This window comes from Lytechinus variegatus, chromosome 6, assembly GCF_018143015.1.
Source record: "Lytechinus variegatus isolate NC3 chromosome 6, Lvar_3.0, whole genome shotgun sequence".
In the NCBI taxonomy this organism is placed as follows: domain Eukaryota; kingdom Metazoa; phylum Echinodermata; class Echinoidea; order Temnopleuroida; family Toxopneustidae; genus Lytechinus; species Lytechinus variegatus.
This window is the reverse complement of record NC_054745.1, coordinates 22,313,162-22,329,155: the sequence shown is the minus strand read 5'-3', so window position 1 is coordinate 22,329,155 and position 15,994 is coordinate 22,313,162. Positions and strand designations below refer to the sequence as shown.

The following is a 15,994-nucleotide window of genomic DNA, read 5'->3' as shown; positions in this document are numbered from 1 at the left end:
TTAGGAGAAAATGATATGTCATATAATAAAATACAAATTAAAGAAATAGTGATGGATGATGTCGATCATCATTTTCTAGCTCATTATACCGACCAGTATGTGCATATAAGTGATATAACTGTTTTGTGAAATTAAGTGAAACTTTAAAATGTCAGATAACTTTCTTATTTTTCATCAGATTTTGATGAAATTTTCAGTGTTACATGTTTGTTTGATTTTCTAAGTCCTTTTTGGTATACGCGTGGACTTTAAAGGATTCAAATTTTTAAGAGATGAGATGGAAAAAAGGTGAAGTGCATGAGTGACGAAGGTAATTAGGGAATAGGAAATACATTGATAAAGATGTGGAGATCGGATTCGGGCGTGACTATGAAAGCCCCCCCCCCAAAAAAAAAAAACCGCCTGCGCCTAGCGCCTGCACTGGCGCACGCGAATCACGTGATCGATAGCTCACGTGCACAAAATTACTGTCTTGGTAAAACAGCATCGTAAAAAGACGTAAGCAGTCCGATCCGACCAAGGCAAAAATATCTCTTTGATAGGCCTATCATTGAATATAAAAAGGTCATATCAACTCGAATTCATCATGCTTCTGATACCGATAGTATTTTGGCAGATTTTCTTAAGTTTCACTCTGTATGGCACTGTTTCGTGCTCCGACGATGCGAACTCAAAAAAAGGAAACCGTGTTGGGTTCGACCTTGGAGCTGAACTTCAACAAGTATGGCCCCGGAAGCTTCCCGTTGACATTTCTACCAGGAGACGTACGGCTGCTGGGAACTGTCCATGCTCCGATCCTTCTTGGTGCGATACAATAAAAACAACACGAAGCAAAGAGGTAAAATAGCTACTGTGAGTGGGAGTGTGATCATCTTAACATGTCAAATTAGAAATCAAACTGATTAATTTATGACCATCAATCATGACCATGGCATGATATTGATAACCTTAAACTATAAAACTAAAAGGACGAATCCACTCACAAAAACTAGGCCTAGGCTAGTCTACAGACTACAGTTAATTTGATTTTGAATAAAAAGAGAATAGGGCCCTAATAATTGTGAAATAAGTCACCTCAGGCTTTGCAATCATCTGACCTCTCTTCTTGAGCGTGAGCACTCATTGTGTACAAAGTTTATGGGAGAGGAAAACAAAATGTCACCAGTGCTGACGAAATAAACAGCAATGTAGTGGTGACTTAAAGTTTTAAACCGGGATAATGCCATGAATGCTGAGAAAAGTCCAAGCGTAATACTGAAAATTTCATCAAAATCGTAGAGAAAATAAAGTTTTGACATTTTAAAGTTTGCTTAATTTCACAAAACACAGCCTGTTTAACGTTAGGCCTGTATTGGTCGGTATGCAAATGAGGATTGATACTGATGATCTGTCAAAGTGTCATCCACTCATTACTATTGTATGAAACATTCTCATTTTCTCAATCTCATTGTCAACAAGTGAAACAACTGCCAGTATTTATTCCTCCCTGAATATGTAGAATGAATTAACATTGTCATTGTGGTTCACTTAGTCACAGTCAAGTTGGTCCTTATTGTCAAATATGTATGAAATTAAATATCTGTATCTGTCCGTTGACGTACAATCACCAGCATCTGGTTGTCGCGTACGTTTGGGTTTAGGGGGTCAAGCGCTAAACACAGTTAGTTTTGGTACTGTGCTTTGGAGACAAGGGTGTTGATGTCCAAACTTTCAAGTGGTCGCATTTCATAAGTTGGGTATGCAAAAAGGGTGGCGTATGAACAATTTTCCACATGGTGCCATGGATAAATTGTTGCTGCATCACAGTATCTTGACCAAATTTATTGAGTAATATCTCATTTTGAACCTAGAACTATAGGCTAAATATATTACTATGAATTAAATCAATACAATATCAGGAACAAAAACTATAGCACATTAAGTTTGAAGTAACAGGGGTGGCGGAGCCGGTGGATGCGGAGCCGGTGGATGTGGTAAATGATAAAATATTAATTAAACCTAATTAACAACTTACTATAATATGTAATATGACTGTTATCCTCATATTTCTGGGCGTTTTAAAACAGGGAACAACTAAATGTCATAAAAATTTGACAATTTTGAAAATATGCAGCATTGGAATACATGTGTATGTCAGCTCTGATCTGCAACCTAATCAATTAGTAAACCGGAGAGATTTGGTTAATTATCTAATTTGTAATCTTAATTTTTAGTACAAATGTTGTGTATCATTGCAACAAACATTTCTACCCATGATATTGTCATTTTGCCAAGCATATAAATACAGTGACAGGTATTTTGTGGTAGTGCTGCAGCCGAACCGCCGAACCGAACGGAAGTTCGCCGAACTTGGCACTTCCGAACCGGACCGAACCGAACCGAACTCAAAGGCCTGGTTCGGAAGTTCGGAAGAAATAAAGTATGTTTGTATGCAATGCGTGAATGCGATGACTACATAGATTTAGTTATACAATTAACAAAATATATATTGGTTAGTGATTGTGCACAAAGAGAATTCCACTCAATATATTTTTAAAATCCACTATGATAGCTCCCATCTCGTCTTTGATTGAACTGTTATCAACTTAAGAATATTTTATTAACATAAATATATTTTTTCTTGATAAAATGAGGGGGCATTTTGAAGCTAAACTCGGTATAAAAGTGTGGTGTATTTACGTATTGCCGTAATCGATCGTGATCGTAATCGGACCAAATCTTTTTGTATTTAATAAAGAAAAAGAACCAGACATAAATTCATTCCTCGTAAATGACAAAGTATGACAGTTTCGGTCTCGTGTTTGATTAAACTTTTATCATTTTCAATTTTTTTTTATAAACATGAATAGGCCTGGGAGTAAACATCGATTGATCGAATGGTTCGATTGGCATGCCGCCAATCACCAATCGATTAGCAAAATATACACTAATCGAATGTTCGGCAGATCCCGATTATGACGTTGACATAACTCTAATACCCAAGTAATAATAATAAAATGACAAGAAAACAATGATGACAGCTGTTTTTCACAGGTTTAAAAATTATGTTACCGAGGTAATGTTTCAAAAATTATCAATGATTGTATCACATTCACAGTTACATACCAACATGATAGTGCTCCGAAAATGTTAATCCCACCCGACCTTGCCCTCATACACAAAATAAGTCATTGTGTGCGTGCACAATAATAAGTAAACACATAACCAGCTCACTTGAGCTGATTGGACCTTCGGATAGCCAATGAAACTTTGGGAAACAAAGAAGCGGAAGGCATGTGGTTCCCTTTATTATCAGGAAAGGTCATGACTTCAGAAATAAATTGACCCCTCCCCCATCTGTGTGTGTGTGTGTGTGTGCGTGTGAGGGAAAGAGAGAGAGGGAAGGATAGGGGGTGGGAGCCGGAGAATTTCTTTCATGTTTCAGAACAATGCAACCTTTTTATATCCCCCTCAACCAATGAAAACTACATTCCAACACGCGCCCGCCTTCACCAGTACTTTCTCGACTAGTCTCCAAAAATAGACCCAGTTATACATGTGGGTTAAAATGATAAAAAATCGTAAATTTGAAAGGTATTTCAAATGAAATATTTTTTTTTAATACATGTGTAGCATCGTGGGCAGTGCCACAAGTGGAGGCGGGGACATGGTGTGGGCAAGGGATGAAATTTTTCAAGTGAAATGCTCCACCTGGGCTCAGTCTCAAAGAATATACTTCATGAATGAGTTGTTTACGTCTTTGGACTCGGCGGGGCTGATTCATTTATATGCAGGGGTGTGGCACTTGGAGGGATGCATGCATAATACCAGGGTACCAGTATTGATTTAGGACAGACTTTCATTCGAACAATAAACTGAAAGATTTAATCTCATTTCATGAAGTTTCTTTTGATATAAAAAATCATGGAGAAGGGGGAAAAGGGCCTCATTTATGCTAAACATGTGACTTTGATGGAGATTTCTTCATGGGGAGGGGGGGGGGTCACCATAAAGTAGGTCAACTATTGTGACTTAAAAGACGTGATTCCCGACGAACAATCGAATCATTCAATTATTTTTCCAGGAAATAATCGAGTGGTAATAATAACAATCGTCCCAGGCCTAAACATGAATATATTTTTTCCTTATAAAATGTGGGGACATTTTAAGCTTAACTCGGTTAAAAAGTGTAGTTGAATTACGTATTGCTGTAATCGGATGTACATTTAATTGAAAAGACATAAATTAATTCCTTGTGACTGACAAAGTAATGGTAAAGTATATATATTCCACCTTCTGAAATTTCCATATTAATATAAAAGATAAATAAATAAGAGATGAAGGAATGAGGGTGAAAAAACAAAAAAGATAAAAATTCAAACCAAATCAACGCATGTTCCCTGATCGATGTTCCGGAAATGGTTGGTAAGGAAAGTTGAAACAGGAAGTCCAAACAACCTGCTCTCGGTTGCTATTATATATACAGGTAAAATTCGTATTCCAAACTTGAAACGTTTTTCCATTGTCAATATTTTCTTAAAAGTGGTTTAATCTGGCCAATTACTGAAAATGAAATGATAAATTATCAGTTCCGTCTTAGTTCTGACGATCAACGCCGAGTGATTTCACAACACTAAAATATGCAGTACAGTCCCATGTACTCATTTTCGTGTTAGAAATATGTTTGAAGTCACGTAGCGTTGATCTTTCTGGACCAAGAATGGACTGATATTTTATCTTTTTAAGTAATTCATTGACCAGATTTTACCACTTTTCAGAAAATACGGACTTTCTAAAACTCTCATATTCTTTGGAATGTGAATTTTACCGGTATAATAACAGTTGAGTGGAGGTTGTTTGTCTACTATTTCGACATTCCCGATCAACACTTTCCAATTTGAGAAGATGCGTTGGCAATGACATCGTAATCGATCATGATCATAGCTACATGAAATAATCGTGAAAAAATATTCTGATCTTTGTAATTCTATTTCTGGCCTGATTCTCTCGTTATCAATATTTTTTTCTTTTGTTTTTTTTTATTTTCATTTTAAAAATGAAAGTAGAAATTATTTTTTGTTAATTAAAACAAAAGAAATTTCAACAATTATCTTAACTATTCTTTTTAGAAACAAAATTTATTATTAATACATGACAGTTCATCAGAGAGTTCACTTGTTTGTAGATCGGCGATCTGTATTTTTTATATGTTAAATTTAATTTGGCATTTATTGCCGAACCCCGAACCGAACCAAAGTTCGGAAAAAAATTGCCGAACCCTGCCGAACCGAACCGAACCCGAACATGCCGCCTGACTTGCAGCACTAGGCAAAAATGTGAAATTAAATACTGTTAATTAATTAGTATAATTAATATGCATACAATAATAGATAATTATTTGATTTTTGGTACAGATTTAATTACTGATGTTTAAAGATTATAACTGCAAATACTAGGGTGATCCAACGTTGCATTAACTTTTGACACCATTTTATGTGCAGCAGGTCCAATTTGAGAAAAACACATTTCAAAATTCACAATTACATTGACGTCTATGTAATAATTAGCTGTTAATTAGTCATTTTAAGGAAAAATAAAGATATTTGAGACTTAAAACTTTTTCATTATTTAGAGAATGGTAATAGCTATAACATATCAAAAAAAAAAATTTTTGACCATTTTTACCCTGTTCGCGAAATTGGACCACCTTATGACATGCGACCAAGTTTGAGTTTGAAAACTCCTACGTCTTTAGAATTTCTGACATCCTCAGAGAGAAGGTTCCATTTTGGGATGGTCTTGGGATACAGGGAGTGTCGGTAGCAGTCTTTATTTGATCTTATAACATTGTATTTGAGAGTTCCCTTTTGTCTTGTTGTATAATTCAAACAATAAAAAACTAAAGAAATAATGAGTGGAGGACATTAACTGTCTCATTTGCATGTCACTGAATTGTGACATCACTGTTTTGAGAAAAATAAGCACAATTTAAAATGTCACAACTTTCTTGATTTACATTGGATTTTGATAAAATTTTCAACTTCTTCTTCTTCCTCCGCTTATATCGGAGATCAACTTTTTGCAAGTTTGATTTTTCTCTATTTATTCAAATCCACATTTTTCTGGGGTGGATTTGACCTTTAATGTTTACCATGAAAGCAGTCTGTGTCATACAACAATCATAGGCAGGGGAGGAAATCTCTCCCAAAAGGTAGGGGGACCAGGGGCTGGAAAATTTGACAAGCAAAAAAAAGGTTATAACCCCAAATTTAAGGTCAATCCGACAAAAATGAATTTGACAAGCAAAAAAAACATCCCCAAAGTAAGGTCGTATCTCGTCCTAAAATGCATGTTTTATTTCGATTTTGAATGTTGTATTTCTTACTATCATAAAAGACCCCAAATGGTAGGGGGGACATTTGGTAGTATGCCCCCCCTACTATTTTGAGTAGGGGGACACGTCTCCCCTGGGATTTCCGACCATGATCATATTAAATAATTTACATTATTATGTTACAATACCATCTTGTGCCAATTTCTTTTCTTTTCAGATTTATCTTTTCTCTGTGTCCTCACACAGTTGGCAGCATTACGACTGGGATCACATCACAACGATCGCTATGTTTGGCTACTATGATCCTAAACTCATGTGCTTTGCTCATTCAAAGGGTGTAAGGGTTGTTGTTCTAGGTAAGACCAAAATGATGATCTGGCATCAGTGTTCTAGCTAGATCCGTTATAATGGTGGTCGCTATTTCACAGCACTGTAAAAAAAAATTCATGCTGAGTTTATAGCGGTTTTAAAGCCAATGATGAGGGAACATCAATGCAATAATTTGTTTATTTTCAAAGATTTGCTAATGTCAGGTCATTTTTGTGTGTTTATTTTTATTCTTAGAAACATCACTTTACAGAGTAGTCATTGATATTTCTTTCCTTTAAAATTGATGTTCTCTCTCTCTCTCAGAAAATAGCTGGTAAATAAAATTGTTCCATTATTGTTTTTTAATCAGATGACACATTTTGTTGATCTTATGATGTTGCTCATGTTATATTGATATGAGTATGGGTGTTCCTTTTCAGGACCAACATTTGCCCGAGATACATGTAGATACACTATTCTTCATTGCCAAGGACACCTTCAGAAGTTATATAATATCACGCAATTAGGTGAAGATATTTTTTTTAAATATAATAAATTGTTTCCCATTTGAGGACTGAGAATTGATGATTTTTTATTTCCTTTCACAGGTGAATTCGGTGCCGCCCTTCTGACCAACTACACGGCTCAAGTTGAATGGGTGATGTCAAAGGTCAATTATGCAATTGACAATCATATGGATGGAATCAATCTGGACATTGAGTTCCCGCTGACCAAGGAAGAAGCTCCGTTACTGACCAGTATGGTTCAGATGACCACCAAGGTTTTCAAGCAATCCATTCCCTATTCTCAGGTACAATAACTGTTTTACTTCAAATAATAATAACAATGATATGCAACATTTATGTCGCGCTCTTTAATAAAAAAGTTTTGAAGCGCTGCATACTTTTACCCCGACTTTAGCACGGCTACCCTGATCGACATGACCAGTTACCCATTTACTACATGTGGTTGGAGAGTGGCAATTGTACAAAATAACCTGGCCAAAGGACATACTTACTTACTTACTTACTATAGCACATGAGTGCTATCGTGGGGTTTGAAGCCCTGATTTTGTGTTTCAAAGTCTGGAGACTTATTCACTGAGCCACAATCCATGTACCTCTAGTAAAAATATATTGGAATTGGCTTTTAACAGAAATGCAATGTACATGAAAATATATGGTATGAATAAGCCTTTAAAGACCCTGACCGGTGTAAAAACAATCATATATTAAAAGAAAGGCAATGATTCATACAATACAAATATACCAAAAATATTCTATACATCTCCTTCCATTTTTTAGAAATATTAGATAAAAATAAAAGAAACTGCTCCTCCAAAGTACGCTTCGATTGAGCACCCCACGTCGCCTGGAAAGGATGACGTCATGTTGTGTCTGGAGGGTTGCGATTCCATAGGTTTGTGTACAAAAGCATTGGGTATTTTCTTCCATTTCTATATTATGAATCCAATTTTTTTTTTCGTTTTCAGATGAAAATGGCACTCACAATTATTCACTGTTGAAATTGATGGAAACCTACAACTATTCACTGCCTTTTTTGTGACTTCTTTGTTTGGCTCTTATTGGGCCTAAATTGCTATGTCAGGAAAAGTTGTGATACATAATCTGAATGCAGATAGATTTGAAATCTACGCCAAATAAGCAGGAAATAAAATATGGCAAAAACTAGTTAAAAACTGTAGATTTCATAATTTAAGCATGTAGGAAAAAATATATGTGATATCACTCTGTGATGGAAAATGGAATGCATAATCTGGAAAGCAAAAAAATAACCCAGTTTTTCTGTGTACAAAGCTATGGAATCGCGACGCTTCTTACACAACGTGACGTCACGGTCTCGAGGCATTTGAAAAGCACAATAAAGCCTATTTTCTAAGCCGGGTTCGAAGCCCGATAATTGGAATATTCTTAAGCAAAATACTCAGCTGGGAAGGGTGAAAATGAATAAAGCTCACAATGCTGTATTTAGTAGCTTATAAGCTTTCGATTGGTATATAATTTGTCAATTTCATTTTTGGGTCCGTTCTGGGTCTTTAAGCAGGTAATGCCTAAACAATGGGTTCTCTTTTTTTTTACTTGTTCATGTACCTCTATCACAAAGTGATGTTTCATCTTCAGCATCTTCCTCCTTACTAACTTTATACATACTAACTTCCCTCTCTCATTTATAATTAACTTTTCTCTTTTCCTCGTCTCTTTCTGCATACTTTATAACCTTAGTCAAACATCTCTTATTACTCAGATTTCTTATTTCTTGTAACTTAAGATGTGTGAAATATAGAGGGAGATTGAGAGTCCAAATGATGAAAAACATGTAGCTGTCAATTCAATTTGACTCCATTCAATAATGCAGTCTATGAAGCAATATTTCTTAAAAATTTAACTGGAAATCCTCCCATCTCATTTATGGTTGATTCATTACTTTATTATTTGAAGAAGAAAAATAAGCAAAATATTGAAGCATTCAGAGAAATTAATTTTCTACATTTCTGCTTTTGACAGTATATTGCAAAAAATTGTTCGGGTATTTTTAAGTTTGCAATATGTATCATAGTCACTGGTTTTCTTTTCAGGTAACATTTGATGTCGCCTGGTCACCGAACTGCATCGATCTGCGTTGCTATGACTACAAAGCCATAGCTGACGCAGTAGACTTTGTGTTCGTCATGTCGTATGATGAACAGAGCCAAATCTATGGAGACTGCATCGCGAAAGCTAACTCACCATATCACCAAACAGCGCAAGGTATGTACACTAGGCCCGGTTTGAAAGTCCATTTTTGATGCACGTGTACACGGCGTGTTTTTCGGTCGTGTACACACGTGTACACGGCGTGTTTTTCGGTCGTGTACACGTGTACACGTTGTAAACACTGAGTGAGAGTGAGTTACAGTATGTTTTCAGTGCACTGACTTGACCGTGCGTGTACACGTGTACCCGAAACGGGCCTAATGTACACATATCTCATACCACCTTGTTGGAGTTTAACCCGTAAAAGACTATTTTGACACCTAATACCGTTTTCAGTAACTCGTGATTTTGGTCCGCACCAGACTGGCAATAAAATGAAGTAGACAACCGCAAGTGTTCAGTAACTGTATCAGATCCGTGCTACTTTTTGTGGTACTTTTACGATCGCGCTGGTCTCTGCCGATTAAACCTTCCTTAAAGGAGAATGAAACCTTTGGACCAAGATAGCTTGTGTGAAAACAGACAAATCAAAGAAACAGATCAACGAAAGTGTGAGAAAAATCGGACCAGTAGTGAGAAAGTTATGAGCTTTTGAATATTGCAATCACTAATGCTATGGAGATCCTCACATTGGCAATGCTACAAAGATGTGTTATGTCACTCTTGAACAACTCTCCCCATTACTTTAGTATATATTTCACTTAAATTTTTATTTTTATTACATCTATCAGTAGAACATGAGTAGAACATGTATTATTTCTACAGAAGGGCATGTAATACAGAATTTTAAAGAATACATCATGGATAAAGAGTTTGTATCACCATACGAAAAAGCAAAAAGACACATTTTCAGGGTATTTCATAGTCCATCAAAGGGAAAGTTGTTCATGTGTGACATCACACATCCTTGTCGCGTTGCCAATGGGAGGATCTCCATAGCATTAGAGATTGCAAAATTCAAATGCTCATAACTTTCTCATTATTTGTCAGATTTTTCTCAAACTTTCTTTGTTCTTATTCTTTGATTTTTCTGTTTCGACACAAGCCTACTTGTCCCAAGGGTTTCATTCCCCTTTAAATTGACAAGTCCGTAAAGACCACTTTTCTTGTTTCCTTGGATTTTTTTTTTAAGATGTTACTTTATGATATTTCTTTTTATTTTGTTCAGGTGTTGAAGCCTTTCTCAAGCTTGGTATCGCTGCTAAGAAGATGGTTCTTGGTGTTCCGTGGTATGGCTACAACTACAAGTGTTTGAATGTATCCAAGGTAAGATAGTAGGGAGTTTTAGCAATGTGGTGGATTCACTTTTGTGTATGTGTATTCTAATACACACTTGAACTCATACTCGGTCTCGATCTCTACTCAATAACTATACATGTCTGCTTGGCTTGGAGTCACATTCACAACTAACTTTATTCTCTATACTAAACTACAATATATAATTCACTGTACATAGTTACATAATATTCTGAGGAAGGCAAAGTGATAAGGAAAGTATAAACAGATGGAGTTGAACAAGGGGTTGTTCATGGTGGGGGTAATACAGCATGGTCAATATTTACTCAACTGGTCTGGGGAGGAAACATGATGATAGTGAGCTTGTGAGCGGAGATGGAAACAGTAGTTGAGACAATGAGGCATGAATTAATAGCATGATAAAATGACAGGATGGTTTGATGACGAATGAAATGTGTTGTATGAACACAATATTCACAATCTACCGGTTGCAGCTGACTGGCCAATTTTTAACTTAAGGGTCAACATCGAGAACGCCTGCGCAGGCGGTGCACAGGGCTAGTGTACTATGTGTGACTGCGATGCTTCAAAAATGAAAAATGGCAAAAGCGGATAAAAAGTTCAAGTCAGCTCTCCCAAATACTGGACCCTGGTAAATGGCATATGCCGCATCGGGCAGTGCAGCAGCATAATTGTATGCTTGCACATGCAAAAAATAGATGTCAACTTTTCCCTTGAGGTAGTGGGAATTTCAGTCTGTCTGCTGCAATGGATGGTTTGCACACTGAATTGTGAATCCACCAAATTGCAGTGGAGACAAATGCTGCAACGTGATAAAATCTAATGAAAATGCAAGTCGAATCACAATGGACAGCTGAGAGGTCTTGTCGAAAGTTGGTGGACCATGACAGTCGCAGTCCTAAGATTCGGACTGGACAAAAAACTGTACATATGTTGTTTGTCCAGAGTTCAGGAAGATCTGCTGTTTTGATTCAGCAATTTTCGATAAAGAATGCCTTGTTATGAAGGGCTTTTGGCAATAGATTCTCTGCATTTCAGAAAGTGTCTGCATAGTGCTTGCGAAAACTCCTTAAGTATTTTTTTCTCATTTTTATACAAAACTCTTTTCTAGACTCCATAGGGTCTTCATGTTTAGCAAGTTTGCTAAAAATGAAGTAACTAATAACCAGTCAAAAGTAAAATGGCGTTTTTCTACAGAGACCTTGGGCCCGTTTCATGAAGAGTTACAACTGGGGCCCGTTGCAGGAAGAGTTGCAATCAATCGCAACTCTAAAAAATCATGCGCAACTTGATTTTCAACCAATCAACAGCGTGCATTTGGGACTTGCGATTGATATTTTGACTTGCGTTTAAACGCAACTCTTTCTGTAATGGACCCCTGTTGTAACATTATGCAGGGATGCCAGTTTTCAGGCAAAAGCCTGAATTCAGGCTCTGGCAATTTATCTTCAGGCCATAGTTGTATCATTTTTGTGTACAAAATATTGCATTCTAGGTGATTTTCAGGCCCTCAGAATAATTCCAACTGGCATCCATAGATTATGGCAACTGTCATCATATGATGACCTTGATTTTGATTGGCTGCTGAGCCCTGTTACCATGTTAGTTGCCATAATGGCAAAGTTATAATAGTAGTAACCCTTAATGAAATGGGACCCTGGTGGGTGTTTCATAAAGCTTTACGAACGACTTTACGCTCGACTGGAACCTGTTCTTGGGTCATATCTCAATTACATATAGGGATATCAGACAGCACAAGAAAGGATCACCAGTCGTGCGTAAAGTCATTCATATCTTACGAACAGCTTTATGAAACACCCCCCCTGGTTCTCAACCGGTTGAGAAGCTATGACTTTTAGGGCATACTTATTCTCGTAATGACATAATGAATTTTAATTGTTAGAGCCACATTTAGAAGGATTAAACAAAGCCATTATCCTACAATCTTTTTTTTGCAGTCCGATGTTTGTTCCATACCTGAGGTACCGTTCCGTGGGGTCAACTGCAGCGATGCAGCCGGCAGTCAGAAGAGCTTCAGTGATGTCATGAAACTCTTGGCCAATAACTCCACGAAAGGCAGAAAATGGAATCCCATATACAAGGCTCCCTACTTCGACTATATGGTAATTATTTAAAGATGAGTACCGGTTGTGGTAACAACCTCTAAATGAGTTTGAACAGAATCCAGAAAAATTACCACCCAAGTGTTTGTATAGTATGTGTGTGTGCCAAAAAAAATGTGTAATTGCTGAGAAATAAGCAAAATAAGCATGGAATTCCATAAAATGTTGGATACTTTTCCAAGCAATATTAATACATTGTCCCACACATGCCTTTTTTGTTGGTGATCATCAAGAGTTATCGGTTTTCAACTAAGATTTCATGATTTTACAAAGTAAGTTTCCATTGATGTACCCGATCTAGATCTCTGATAATATGGTTGTAATTACCATTGATTTTAAAGACTATCTTATGAAATGGTTGTTTGCTGCAACTTCTCTCTTTTACCTTTAATCTATTGCCTCAAGTTGCAGCAAACATTTATTTCATGAGGGAGTCTTTTAAGCACTCAAACGTTTATTGTCACCATGTCACCACAGTGTGTAGATCTGAGCCGCACCTTACAAAGAGTTATGACTGGTCTGATCAACCACATCTATATGGAAATCCATCATTGTCTTAATTTCTACTACAGGGAATTTGAACAATGTCCTTTCTAAACTAAGAGAAGTACTCTGATCTTTCAAGAAAACACTTAATATATGTAAATGTACATCACATCTGGAAAATTTTGAAGGAACAGGCATTTTATATGTTGACCTTGCTGGCTTTCAGTAGTTGTGGTTGATCCGAATTATTGCTACTCTAAAATTGAATTCTTCGAAATTATGAAATCTAAGCTGAAGGCTGATCCGACTGAACACGCCAACACAGATAGGTACATGTGGGAAAGTGTGTTATTGCTTGGAAAAAGTCCAATTCATTGTCTGTCATCTTGCTTTCAGGTATCAGAGGAAGACTACCTACCAGGTTAAAGTGATTGGTTAACATTGGTTTGACTTTTAAAAATCTGAGCTAGAAGGTCACACTTGTCACCTGTCTCTGTGATATGTTCCACAAATGAAGCCCTGAAAAAATTGCGTTCGAAAATGATTATTTAGTGCTTCAAAAATTGAAATATAAAGTGACCAGAAACACCATCTTAATTTCATCCCATGCACTTTATATGTGTACTATTTAGGTGTCTATAAGACACCTAATTACTAAATCAGGGTTTGCCTTGTAGTTTTAGCTTTTCATTCTCAATAATGGTTGTTTTCAGGGTTTATTAGTTCTAATACATGCACTTGTACACATGTTTCATCTTGGTTTGAGAATTTTTTAAATCGGCTGCTCACAAAGTTAAACAATACCTTTAAGTATTGTGATACTCAGGACCTTCAGCTGTGCTATGACTATGCCAATAACATGAGCTACATATGGTTAACTTTGTCATTCTCTACGAAATCATAACTCGTTACATAATTCTTAGTCTGTTCGTTCCTTGATTTTGCACGAATGATATATTGATCCTAATTTTTGACCAAATATAAATTTCGATATCTCACTCGCAGGACTTGGAGAAAGGCGACACGTATCAGGTTTGGTATGACGATACCCAGAGCCTTCAGTTGCGTTATGACTATGCCAAGGAAACGGGCCTTCTAGGAGTGGGACCATGGAATGCGGATCTCCTGGATTACAGTTATGACCCTATCAGCAAGAACCAGACTGCTGCTATGTGGGCTGCTATGGCAAGCTTTCTTGATACTGTGTCTTCCAAGACACCTTGAAGGAAAGTGTAAGGTTTAGGTGAATAGGGAGTATTACAATTAGATAGTGATTTCTGTGACCTTTGACCTCAGGTATAGATGTCATGGACTACGTTGATGACCCTATCAGCAAGAACCAGACTGCTGCTATGTGGGGTGCTATGGCAAGCTTCCTTGAGCGATAGCACAAGACACCTGGAAGGTTGTGTAAGGTTTAGGTGAATATGGAATATTACAATGAGATATTGACATCTGTGACCTTTAACCTCAGATACAGATGTCATGGGCTACACTGATGACCCTATCGGCAAGACCTAGACTGCTAGTATGTGGGGTGCTATGGCAAGCTTCCTTGAGCGATAGCACAAGACACCTGGAAGGTAGTGTAAGGTTTAGATGAATATGGAATATCACAATGAGATATAGATATCTGTGACCTTTGACCTCAGATACAGATGTCATGGGCTACACTGATGACCCTGTCAGTAAGAACCAGACTGCTGCCATGTGGGGTACTATGGCAAGCTTCCTTGATAGGTGATTTAGACACCCAACTAAATTTGAGAGACCAAGATGTAAGGTTTAAGTGAATATGAAGTAAGACCAAAGGTGATAGAGTTGAAGAGTTTACATACACATCGTTATGGCATAATCAAAATCTTTACCAATTATTTAAGTATTCATCAAAATCTTTAAAAATGCATATATGAGTAAGAAATACCCTCCCAATAACACAATACATTGAAATGATGTGATTTTTAGCAGTGATAAAAGCAAAGTGAGGTAACTGAATGAATAAGCCCCCACTCAGATGGAGTACATACATTCACTGGAACAGCCTAAAGAAGACGCTACAAAGGAACAGTGCACGCTGGCCTTTGAACACTTTGCTTAATATGGCTGTGCTGTTATAAACTCTCCCTATATAGGAATATTAGCAACTGTCACTGGATTTAATGATCCATTTTAATCACAAATTCTTAATTCTGGGCAAGTTTATATGGCAATTTTTTCATAGAGTTTGGTTGACATAACAGTTGCCGCTGCTCCAGAGTCGACCAAAAGTTTACATGAGGGACCATTCACACTGCCTGAAGTATATGCTGTCAGTCCGTTTGATTTGTCAATGCGTTCTTGGGGACTTGATTCAACCTTGTGGGCTGTGACCTGATCGTTGGGGTCGGCCCTTCCTAGTATCCCAAAACATCCACGTGGGCGTCTACTCCCTGCTCTTGACGAAGTGGTGGCGGCTGAAAATGTACAGGTGGCTGCCATGATTGAGGTGATGGAAGCTGGAATGGTTGTTGCCACTGTAGGGTGATGGCTGAATATACTGGGACACGGGATCCATGTCAAAGTAGAAATACGGCAGTTGCATGCAAGATGACCCAGCTTTTGGCAGTTGTAGCAACGAGCTGGTGGTCGATCACGTGGTTGCTTTACCCTCTGCTACTTAGTTTGGTTGTCCGACTCCACTCTTGGCGGCTACTCGAACAATTTTGTCGTTTTTTTTTTATTCGTCCATCAATTGGCATGATTGGATCCCTTAACTCAAGAAATTTGTCGTTACCATCATCTCCTGCCGAAAC

At 37.3% G+C, this 15,994-nt stretch overlaps 1 protein-coding gene across 1 annotated transcript; it reads left to right on the top strand.

The window, feature by feature from the left end:
- The first annotated feature begins 447 nt into the window (after positions 1-447).
- On the top strand, positions 448-14,707 carry LOC121417222 (di-N-acetylchitobiase-like). Its single transcript, XM_041610849.1, has 7 exons — positions 448-838; positions 6,531-6,669; positions 7,231-7,433; positions 9,219-9,390; positions 10,505-10,602; positions 12,552-12,716; positions 14,208-14,707. The coding sequence occupies exons 1-7, from the start codon at positions 587-589 to the stop codon at positions 14,424-14,426; spliced, it is 1,248 nt and encodes a 415-aa protein (XP_041466783.1). The 5' UTR covers positions 448-586; the 3' UTR covers positions 14,427-14,707.
- Positions 14,708-15,994: the final 1,287 nt, after the last annotated feature.